The sequence below is a fragment of the Lipotes vexillifer genome, unplaced genomic scaffold (genome assembly GCF_000442215.2).
Source record: "Lipotes vexillifer unplaced genomic scaffold, Lipotes_vexillifer_v1.1 scaffold536, whole genome shotgun sequence".
Lineage (NCBI taxonomy): Eukaryota > Metazoa > Chordata > Mammalia > Artiodactyla > Lipotidae > Lipotes > Lipotes vexillifer.
This window is the reverse complement of record NW_006775074.1, coordinates 1,386,847-1,398,720: the sequence shown is the minus strand read 5'-3', so window position 1 is coordinate 1,398,720 and position 11,874 is coordinate 1,386,847. Positions and strand designations below refer to the sequence as shown.

General features: G+C 38.3%; 1 protein-coding gene across 1 annotated transcript in view; it reads left to right on the top strand.

The window, feature by feature from the left end:
- CEP295 (centrosomal protein 295) overlaps positions 1-9,078 on the top strand; it is a 44,458-nt gene extending 35,380 nt beyond the window's left edge. The window contains exons 18-30 of the mRNA XM_007449653.1: positions 1,420-1,515; positions 2,394-2,497; positions 3,012-3,108; positions 3,487-3,735; positions 4,523-4,659; positions 5,543-5,717; positions 6,328-6,947; positions 7,810-7,950; positions 8,216-8,306; positions 8,434-8,598; positions 8,673-8,772; positions 8,853-8,952; positions 9,040-9,078. Coding sequence (XP_007449715.1) covers positions 1,420-1,515; positions 2,394-2,497; positions 3,012-3,108; positions 3,487-3,735; positions 4,523-4,659; positions 5,543-5,717; positions 6,328-6,947; positions 7,810-7,950; positions 8,216-8,306; positions 8,434-8,598; positions 8,673-8,772; positions 8,853-8,952; positions 9,040-9,078 — 2,114 coding nt within the window. The remainder of the gene's footprint in view (positions 1-1,419; positions 1,516-2,393; positions 2,498-3,011; positions 3,109-3,486; positions 3,736-4,522; positions 4,660-5,542; positions 5,718-6,327; positions 6,948-7,809; positions 7,951-8,215; positions 8,307-8,433; positions 8,599-8,672; positions 8,773-8,852; positions 8,953-9,039) is intronic.
- The last annotated feature ends 2,796 nt before the right edge of the window (positions 9,079-11,874 follow it).

The following is an 11,874-nucleotide window of genomic DNA, read 5'->3' as shown; positions in this document are numbered from 1 at the left end:
TCCCATCTTCCCGGACCGGGGCCCGAACCCGTGTACCCTACATCGGCAGGCGGACTCTCAACCACTGCGCCACCAGGGAAGCCCCCTTTTTATTCTACCTGTCAGTGTCCTCTAGCCAAAGACTACCAAGAACACACATGTAATTGAAGAAAGCTGGGTGCTTTGACTTGTTGTAGTGAGGGAGAATGCACACCGTGGGGAACCATGAGGCCAATGAATTAGTGAGAGGGTATTAGAAGGGACTTACTATAAGATTTGGGCTTTATTAGGTGATTTTGAGGAGGGTTTAAGTATTTTGAAATAGGGCTTTGCTTGTTAGTATTGGATATTACCAGGAAGCAAGGGTGATCCTGTTATTGGATACCTACAAAATTCTTCCCTAGGAGGTAGGAATAATGGAGTTAGACTAAGTAAAGCTGTACTTGATTAAGCAGCAGTCACTCATGTTAGCCAGGATAAAGAGATGATAGGTCTTTTTTTTTTTTGTGGTACGCGGGCCTCTCACTGTTGTGGCCTCTCCCGTTGCGGAGCACAGGCTCCAGATGTGCAGGCTCAGTGGCCATGGCTCACGGGCCCAGCTGCTCCGCGGCATGTGGGACCTTCCCAAATGGGGGCACGAACCCGTGTCCCCTGCATCGGCAGGCGGACTCTCAACCACTGCGCTACCAGGGAAGCCCCTTGATAGGTCATTTTAGTGGTTTGGACAGTATTCATGGTTTTGTCTATGTTCAGACTTTTCTCCCCTCATTTAACACCTTCACAAAACTGCAGTTTCACTATTTAACTCTGACCTTGCTTCTTTCCCTTATTTTTATTTTTCAATTCTTATCACTACCCAAGTGCTACTGGTCACCCTCCTCTGGGGGAATCTTCTTTGGTTTGTTACAGATAATAACAGTTATAGGACTGTGATTACGAAATGGTAAACCCGTAATTTCTCATCTCACAACTAGCTTTTGAAATGAGCTGCTTAAGAAAAAATAAAAACTCACTATAAAGTTTCACCATCTCTCACTTTCTTCACTTAAAATATTAGTGTGTAAAGAAGCAACCAAATAACAGTTTAATGGTTAAATCAGTTGTATCACAATAATATATTTTTAATTGAACTAGGAGTGGGTAAAAAATTGTATTTAAAAACAAATTATATTTAAATATAATATTTGATATTTGCTGTTTTTACTTTATTATCCATAATATAGATATCATTTTATGAATAAATGTATCTACACACATATACAGATACATATGTGTGAATGCAATGTGTCCTGGGTTACCTCTTAGAAAACATTTCTTACACAAATATCTAAGAAACATACTTTTAATGTTCATGATCTCTTTTAATAATATCATGGGGATAATGAGACAGAAATTTTAGTTTATATTTGGCGGAGCACTTTTAATTTTATTCTATTTCAGAGCCACAGATGACCGTATGCCTTGGCCGGCTTTCTCACAAATGTTGGCTATTGGGAGTAAGAGAAAAACTAACTCAGAATACCCAGATTACTAATAGTGAGACAGAAAGTATAATTTTTATGTATTTTTAATATGTCAAATGTAATTAGGAATGATAATTCATAATAAAAGCAGTGTATGCTCACTGTGATTTTAGACAGCACTGCAAGTTATAAAGAAGCAGAATTCCTCCTTGTCCTACCATTCTTAAGCAACCACTGGTTGCACTTGGTGTTTTTGTCTTTTTTATGTGCATTTGTCTCACCTTTGAGATCACACTGTACTTATAACTGAATATTCTTCCTTCTTCAGTTAAAATTAATGACAAAAGCATTTCCCATCATACTGGCTCTTTTCTAAAGGGTTTTATTCATAGAATAATAATGACAACTACAGTTTTCCATGAAAAATTATATTGTGCTAACTATAAATTTTTTTTTAATTAGTTAATTTATTTTGTTTATTTTTGGCTGCATTGGGTCTTCGTTGCTGTGCGCGGGCTTTCTCTAGTTGCGGCAAGCGGGAGCTACTCTTCGTTGCGGTGTGCGAGCTTCTCATCGCGGTGGCTTCTCTTGTTGCGGAGCATGGGCTCTAGGCGCACGAGCTTCAGTAGTTGGGGCTCATGGGCTCTAGAGCGCAGGCTCAGTAGTTGTGGCACACGGACTTAGTTGCTCTGAGGCATGTGGGATCTTCCCGGACCAGGGCTTGAACCTGTGTCCCTTGCTTTGGCAGGTGGATTCTTAACCACTGCGCCACTAGGGAAGTCCTAAATGCTTTTAATGAATAATAACATGAATTTTTTTTTTTTTTTTTTGGTCTAAGATAAGGCAACTCTACAAAGCAAAAAAAGAAAATTGTAGGAAAGCAGGAAATTATGCCCTCTGGTGCTAAAAGTTTGTCATAATCCAGACCTTCCCCCTCCTTCCTCATTTTAGTCAAGGTCAGCGAGGCTGTGGTTGAGAATCATGCAGTGTTAAGTCACGCTGTGGAGGAAGAAGACCATACGTACCTGGGTCCAATTGTGAAGCCAGATGATAAGGTTAGTCATGTCTTGATGTGTGCTGCATTGTTAGAGTTGCTTGGCTTCATATTGTCTTTTTAGTTTACAGAAGTTGTGGAATATTAAAGTCCATGTTCTCTGAGATCTGCTCGTCCTGGAGTGGATCAGTGATGAAAACAGCCAAATCTGAGCATCAGAAGACCTCTTAGTCTACCTGATGCATGATCTCTATAGTTCTGAGAAGCAAAAGAATAATTTAAAACATTAAGGGGTGTGTGTGTGTGTGTGTGTGTGTGTGTGTGTGTGTGTAAAGGTGACAGTGGATAACTGAGGACTTATTGATGGGGGAGTGAGAGTGGGCTGGGGGTGTGTGTGTATGAAAGGCTGATCAGTTCTGAGCAATGATGAAAAGGTTTTACTACGGACCTTTATAACTATGAAGGTTTCTACACTTGATCTGAGCTCAGAATAAATAACTGCTAATGTTGCTGATTTGGATTTTTTCTAGATTTTACTTCCTACATTGTGGCGTAATGTTCTCCTTAATTTTTAGGCTGAAACACAAGAAATTTATCATGAGCCATTATCTTCGATAACTGTTTCTACTGGGAGCTTTTTAAGTTATGAAAACACAGATTTGAGCCTTACAGGTAAGAATATCAGAATGTTTATAAATAAATTGAAAGAGAAGCACCAGTTGCACTGCAGTGCAGCGGTGAGAGCCAACATTGCTTTTCACAAGGTGCTGAGAGGGATTGTTCTTTAAATCTCAAAAGTAATCATGCCTTTAGAATATTGGACAGTATGACATTGTAATCGTGATTGAAGTCACGGGGCTGCAGACGCAGAGACACTCTGCCGATCTCCAGTAGCACGTTGAGGAGGGTCTGCTAATGTTGGTGGAAATCTGCGGAGCACATTTCTTGGCTGCACTGATTCCTTATCGATGTGTATTGCTATGCCTCTCTGCTAAAATCTGTCTCGAAGTACCCAGACCACTAAATATTTTCATTAAACCCAATTTTCAGAGTCGTTTTCAGAGCTTGTGGACCAGAGGGAACAAGAATCCCCCACCAGTAAAGAAGAGGAAACAAATGTTTTAAGTTCTGTAGTTCCTTCAACACAAGTTACTTATCAAAGACAGGACCCTCAGGACGCCCTTAAACCTCTTTTACCTGCATTGGAAACATTTACATCTGGTCAGACACACATTCAGCAGATGACAGACAAGTACATAAATGAAGCAAATTTGATGACTGAAAAAACAGACTTGCGGGGTAAAATTGTGAACAAATACTTTCATGTAAACTAAGTATTTTTAACTTTTAACCTTTCATCCTTTTTAGTTGGAAGTAGTGATTGAGCTTTATGTTTTGATGGCTTGCTGTAGCAGTTATAACATGGAAAACGCTGAGGAGGGCACTTAATGAGAGAGGGGCTTTGGAAACAGACTGACTGAGACAGTGTAGAAGAGATGAGCAGATCTTCCTTCACCTTTGCAAAGTTAACTACAGTAGCTCAGTATTGCCAATACTGAGCACAAGAACTCAGAAATCAGACCTCTTGACCAGTTTCCTAACTGTGAGGCCACAGGCAGCTTACTCTTTTGTCTCCAGTGGAAGGAGGGGTGTTTGGGATAATGCACATAAAGTGCAGTCAGTGTCTGGCCTGTGGCAACACTCCATACGGTGAGCTTTTCTTCTTTTTTTCAAATCATTGATCCTGAAATGAGCTAATTGAGAATAACAAAGCTTACTGTAACAAAGCAGTGACCATGATGCCATCTTACTCCTAACTAACCCCATAAAGACCTTGAGGCTAGTAGAACTGGAAACTTGCATTTGTCAAAGGTTCTGGTCAAACCACTGCCACCACCCGCCCCTTTTGTACATGAGAGATAACGGCAGGACTTAATTTGAAAGCATCTGCTGGTAATGAAAAAAATGCAAGTAATTTTGTTGAATTGGAGTTATCTTAAAATAACCTTTATGAGTATGTTCTTAGTACTACTTTTCTAGGCTTTATTTTTAAAATAAGTGTCCTTTTCCCTTAAAATTCCAACAGTTGACTTTGACTTTCCAGAACTGGAGCACAGTTTTCCAAATTTGCATCGTCAGCTGTTTAAACCCTTAGAACCACATCCAGATTTTGATTCATCATCTTTCTCTGGGATTTCTCAAGACAGCAAAGACTTTTACCAGGTATAATAAAGTAGATGCTTCTTTGCAATGAATTTCCAAAAACTGTCTTCTTCTGTTAGAACAGTGCTTCTTAGCCTTGGCTGCCAATTAAAATCATCTGGTAAGCTTTTAGATACCAGTGCCCAGACTGTACCTCAGACCAATTAAATCAGAATCCTTAGGAATGGTCAGATACAGTGATTATAATGCTTATAATGCGGAACCAAGATTGAAAACAGATGCATTAGAATTTTGTCCCAACAGTTTCATCTCCAGCTATGACGACCCATAAAAACTTGTCGGGCTTCCCTGGTGGCGCAGTGGTTGAGAGTCCGCCTGCCGATGCAGGGGACACGGGTTCACGCCCTGGTCCGGGAGGATCCCACGTGCCACGGAGCGGCTGGGCCCGTGAGCCATGGCCGCTGAGCCTGTGCATCCAGAGCCTGTGCTCCGCAATGGGAGAGGCCACAACAGTGAGAAGCCCGCAAAAAAAACCACACAAAAAAACAAAAAAAACTTGTCTTCAGGGTTTTGGGGGGTGGGGTTACTTTAACGGAATTCAGTCTTAGGTAGACAGAATTTTGCAAAATTTAAAGTGTCTTCCTATACAATAAAGGAGCTAAGATTCAAACCTGGGTCTTTGTTTCCAGGCAGCTCTGCATAGTTCCTGCTTATCAGAAAATGATTCAGTCATATTCTGAACTCTGTCTTGTTAATTCATAATTTGTTTTCTAAACAATAAGTCTTTCATATTTACTAAAGTGAAAGAATTGGGTTTGAATAGCAAGTGGTTTATGTGGTAGTAAAATGGTAATTAAGGAAGAATAATATCAAAGAAACATAAAAGATTGATTCAACATAGTAAATACTAATATTTCAGCCTTTCCCGGTTGTCTTCCATCAGAGGTCACATTCCTCCTGTGAAAGCCTCCGTTCTAGTCTGTCACCCAAAAGTACAGCTTCTTTTACAGCACTGAGGACCAGCCTGCATTCTCTTAACACCAGCCTGAACCAGCAGCCTGACCCTAACTGGGCTCGTGAGGAAGCTCAGAGTTTTGCTACAGAAAATGTTATTGAAGGTATGTAGAAGTTCAGAAAAGTTAAATAAAGCTCAATGGTTTTTCATGGTTATTTATATCAGTTTTCCTTGGAAATTGTACCTAGTAGCTCTTGGTTTGTCTCCACTCCTCACCAGTTTCTCTGTATATTTATTTAAATAACAGAAGTAATATATGCTGTTCGCATGGTATTTTGATAAAAAGTGCTGCCTCTTGCTCAACTTCCCTACCTCAACCCTTACAGTTATCAGTTTAAGTATCCTTCTAAAACTTTTTATACAAATTTTATATATATATATGCACACATCACAACATATGAGATGCACATGCATGTTTAAGTCTTTCTGTTATAAAGTCAATATTCTGTTATGGGGGGAAAAGTCCTCGTGTTTAATAGTCATAGTTCCTTTGTTAAATATTATAGGAGAAAATACATGGTGTGAGCAGTAGTTATTCGAAAATCGCTGTGACCATCCTTTAACTTTCTACTCATGTCTGTGTACATCAGTTTTTATTCCTAAAATTTTAAGTAACCTGACTTTATTATTTGTAATGTTCTCAGCAACTATTAGAGACTGTATCTCTATCCAAGTTTTACAACATATAATTATGATCAACTGATTTCTTATAGGGTCTGAACAATCTTTTCAACAACTTCTGCCAGAATTTTCTTCACAGGAAGGAAGCCAGCATGCTAATTTACCAAGTATATTTAGCAGCATTGAAGTGAGAGATTCTTCCCAAGGGGTGGAAAATCAATACTCCTCCTCTGAACAGAATGAAATATTACAAAACAAGCAAAAAAGTGTTCATTTCCAGCTCTCTGTAGGAAATTTGCAAAGTTCAGTCTTCAGTTCATCTGGTGAGGCTAATGTATTTCGTCAGTTACATCTACAGCATAGCACTCCATGTGGTTCTGCCTCTAGTGAGTGCTCAGTGAAAGACCAACCAGAAGGCAGAACAGACAGACTGGGCTTTGAAGAACCGTCAGAAAGAGAAGGTACAGTGTTACAAGGCCAAGGGCTCACTGATGATGAAGAAACCTGTGGCATTTTAAATATAAATCCACAATTATGTGTAAGAACTTCAATTCAGACACCATATTCAGTCACTGTTCAGAATGAAAAATGTCTTGAGGATTCAACTACCGCAGAAACTCCAACAATCATAGGAAACCAAACTCAACTAGCACAGTCAGAGCTCTTTGTAAGTTCTGGATCGTTTTCATTACAGAACTCTATTCCAATCTGGGTAAGTGAAATCTGTGTTGTATGTAATTTTTGGTTTCATTTTCAGACTTTTTAAACAATTGCAAGAGATGCAACAGAGCTGAGATATAGTCAATCTCGTAATCATTGGAAATCTCCAATGAAATGAGAAAGCAAATTTTTAAAATTTGACCTTCCTCTGAATTTTACAGATCTTCCCAGTTCGCATTTCTTTTCTCTAGCTTTCCTGAAAAATGGTGGCTCAGCCTACGCTTCAGCACGTAACGGTGTTGAACCTCATTGTGCTGCACTGGATTAATCTGCTTGGTTTCAGCTTACCTTCTAGTACTATGTTTGTCCCTCCACAGATAAGCAAAAAATAAGGTGATTTACTTGGCAGCTTTTGGATTTTTTTTTTTTTTGGTAAATTCTTGTTCAGTATCGAAAGGGTTTTTCCTTAATAAAGTGTTGTTTAGGGCCTTCCCTGTTGGTCCAGTGGTTGAGACTTCGCCTTGCAATGCAGGGGGTTTGGGTTCCATCTCTGGTCAGGGAGCTAGGATCCCACAGGCCTGGCAGCCAAAAAACTAAACCATAAAATAGAAGCAATACTGTAACTTAAAAGTGGTCCACATCAGAAAACAAACAAAACATGGTTGAAGCAATTTGTGGTCTCGCAGCATTCAGCTGCAGCCCAACGGCCATTCAGATAGCTTGGGGACACACACACTGCAGTTCTGCACAGCCCCCAATCAGCAGGCACTTGGCTCTGTAACCCGTGGAGTAGTTCGTCTTCTCCATTATCCTTAGTTGAAGAACCTGTTGTTTTTCCTCCATAATGTACATTTTTTCACATTCTGTTTGTGAGGCTATGATTTTTGAATAGTTTTTTTAATTTTACTGTACAGGAGACAGAATGTGGCCATGGTATAATGGAAGAACCAGAACTTACATTGATAAGCAACAGTGATATCAGTATTGCTGAAATGGATTTTGCAAACTTAACTCTAGAAGAAAAGAGAGAAAATGAGGCAAAGGGCTGTTTTCAGGTAAATTTCATAGCTCTCATTTTATACAGCAACCCATAGTTGAGAATTAGGGAATAGAAAAGGATGGTTTTACTTAGCTTTCTACATGGCATTTCTTACATTAGGATTGTTGTATGAATGCGCTCACAGTGGACAAGCTGACAACTGAACTTTCTAGAAAGGCAGTTCCAAAAGACCTAGGGTTTAGAATGGGTAGTTTAGAACCTTTGCTGTGAATCTGTACAGTGAGGTAAAGTGGTAAAGTCTGTGACTTTCTCACAATTAGGTGAGTGAATTTCTGCCTCTATCAGAAACACAAAACTCAGACTGTCCAGCTGCACCAGAACATCCTGTGGAGAAACCAGCTGTGTGTGCAGGTATGTATGCCCTGAGTATCAGATTAGTGAGCCTAGGGGCCAGTGGGGTTCCCCCTACTTGAGCAGAAACCCCACACGTTCGTATATTGCTGACATACAGCTTCGATTTTTTTTTTTTTTTAAACAGAAACCTTTTCAAAGTTTACAGCTACTCCAGGGAGCTTACAAGAAGCATTTATGAAAAGAAAAAAAGCATTTATGGAGAGATCCTCACAAAGACAGAAAGAAATAAGGAATAAAATTCGTATCTCTGGAAGCTCTCAAACCAAAATAGTAAAGGAGAAACCCACAGGTATACTCTCCACATCAGTTTTCAAAGAGAATCTGGCATTACATAATATATTAAATGACTTGTTCTCCACTCAGGTTCATTTGTCAGTCACCTAAAGGGTGTGAACAAGGTTAGAGTGTCTCTTCCTGAAGACAGAAAGACTGCACAAGCCCATATGCACCAAAGGGCTATAAGGTATGTATGTGGATATATGAAGATACATGAATTCACATAGCTTAAGTGTCTGTCTTTAATTCCATATAAATTTCTTGCAGATTATACCATCAGTTACCTGAAGTGAAAAAGCAAAAGGAAGAGAAAGCAAAGCAAGACGCATATGCCCAAAACAGAGCAAAGGCAAAAGAATTTCATAAGGTGAGCAGCCACTGCCCCCCTCCCCAATTTTTCATGTCTAAGGCACATCAGAACTACAACTGATAAATGTTATTATTCCCTCCACAGAAAACATTAGAGAAACTTCGAGCCAAAAATATATGCTGACTTTCCACACAAAGTGTATAAAAGGGTTTTTTTTATTATGTGTAACACAAAGTTATTTAAGTCAATAAATTTTTAAGGAATTTCACACATTCCGATTCTTTCCACTGCCAATCACCTTAGTTCCTCCAAACTCATAATCTTCAAGATAAAATAGTCCTAAAGAAGAGAGTAGACATTGGTTCAAGTTGGAAGATATTTAAATTTATTTTTACTTTTCCACATCACTAATCATGGGTATGAGTGGCTTGTATCTCCATCCGGAAAACATAGCACTATCAAGTTACTATTATATCCAGTGGAGAACTCAGTCTTTGGTCACAGCGTAAAGAGCTCCTGGATGTGGTCCCATCAGCCCTCTTTGAAATGACCTATAAAATTAATTATTTTCTTTAATGTGTACATACCTTTCAAAAAGAAGTTATCATGTGAGTCAGCCCTGTATAACAAATATAAAGATAAGGGCCCATTTTCAGAGGTGCTCATGTAAAATTCTGAAGCCAGCCTCCCCTCCTTTAGTAACCAGGCAACCTGTAATGTAATAAACTAAAAGCCCAGGATTAAACAAAGAACTCCAACAATCTAGGCACATATACTGTTGAATATAATAGTCACTACCCATGTATCAGTACTGTAAAATCTAATTAGAAAAAAATGGCTTGTGTTCTATTTATACTGGAACAGTGCTGACCTAGGCAATGGAAATACAAGTAAATAACAAAATGTTCCCAACAGGCTGAATGCTACAGAGTAGCAGAAATAAAACCTAGTGGGAAACTTTTTTTATGGTCATGTCCACAGCAAATGAGAAACTGCATTCTAAAAGCCTTGGTAATGACCATTAAAACCTGACAAATAATTTGGTGTAGTAAAATTTAAAAAAAATTACTTACCACAATTCTTTTAGTTAGGCTTCTTTGATCTCCAATGAAATATGGACACACTTCAAAATTCCCCACCTACAGAAAAAGATTGTAATGGCAACTAGGACTGATTAGTTTCCATTTTCATTCACACCTAAATTTAGCTGATTGTTTCCAAACATGCATGTTTCAGGCAACTTTTATCTTAGAGCTTTCATGTTTTAAAATACAGCTTTATGTAAGATGCATGTTCAGAAAGGCTATTTTCATTCAGCCCATTCAGAGCAGTTGAACATTTTGCCCATCATCATGACATCATACATCACTGGTAAATAGTAAAACAACTAGTGGCCTTTTTAACATCATAGTCTTTTTCATATACAAGGGAAAAGAATGAAATTAAAATCATACCTGTAATCTTTGGGATCCAATTTCCTCAAGCGATTTACTTTAGGACCCTAGAAATTAAATATATCAAGTATGTTGCTATTTATCCCGTCATCTTTTCTAATACTGAAAAGCCTTATATCCAATTTTTACTCATGAGCCTAGCAAAAAAAAAAAAAAAAAATGTTGCAGGTCTCATTGTCACCACCGCAATGAAATTACAGTGATGGAAGCAAAACCTGTGTTCTCAATGTAGCCACATTAACAATTTACGGGCACCATGAACAACAGTGCCCATTTTCAACTGTATGAGGCTTTATAAACATTTCTCTCAAGCTTATATATACACTGTGCAAAAGGCTTCTGCACTTGTGTAGAAGTTCTGCTGTTTTGCTAAGAATGCTATCAGGAAAGCTACTAGAAGCAACAGAAATAGAAATCCTTACATATTTAGGGTCAGGAGATGGATCTGCCTGGTTCTGAATTTGACACCCTAGAAAAATAGTATTAGTTACTATTGAAGACTGTCAAACTGAACAGTATGAGAAACTATAGGAATACTGTATCAGTAGAAATACCAGGTCTAACATGCACAAAGCCAAGAAAACCAACGATGCCAAATACTGAATTTATATTGCACTGTCCTTTGAACACCCAGCAGGAACAAACTGCTGAATGCAGATACCATGCAGTGCAATTATGACTGAACCAGAAAAATCCCTCAATCTCAAGTTTGTAATGTTACTGAGAAATGTCTTCACACATCTCTAAAAATTTAAGTTCTTATAACATGTTAGTTTGTCATTCCAATAAGACAACTACATTAACTCCATTTTTAACTACAAACTTAGCCATTGCTACCTTTACCCTCTCTATACCTATAGAACTTACATAGGAAACTATCCGATTATACATATTTACATGTCAGTGCTGTCTCTTCATTTTTTTCCAATCCTGTAAACACAAATATTACAGCAGTATTTTTGGCCAAAATCCTGATAATTGTTTTATACCTAATTAACAGTAATGGAATGCTATAGTCAAAATTTACATTCTTTTCAGAACTTCTGAATCCTTAATTTGAATAGAAATTAAATATTCCACTTACCTCTAAAAATGTATTAGGTTCAAATCATGTTCATTCCTGCAGATAAAATATCAAATAAAAGATGGATACCATACTCATGTGATTAAAAATTAAAACTTCAATATATAACTTAAAATATTTAGATATTAAGCATACTCAGCTCTATCAGAATTAAGTTTTAGTTCATGTCTGTATCATTCAGCAGTTGAACGGTTCACAAATTACACTGTCACTGATTAAAACTTACCTAAGCCATCACACCCTAGAACAGTACAGATCATTGGGATATGCCAACACCTAAGATAAAAAGGTGGTTAGGTTTCACAGTTTACTTGGCAGCTCTGTCTTGTAGTTCTTTCCCACAGATCTAACAGGTAGTTCTATGAGTAAAGGAAACCACACAGTTAATCTATGAGGCGTTTCCAACGATGTAGGTTTACAGAAAAAGCCCCATCGGGATAG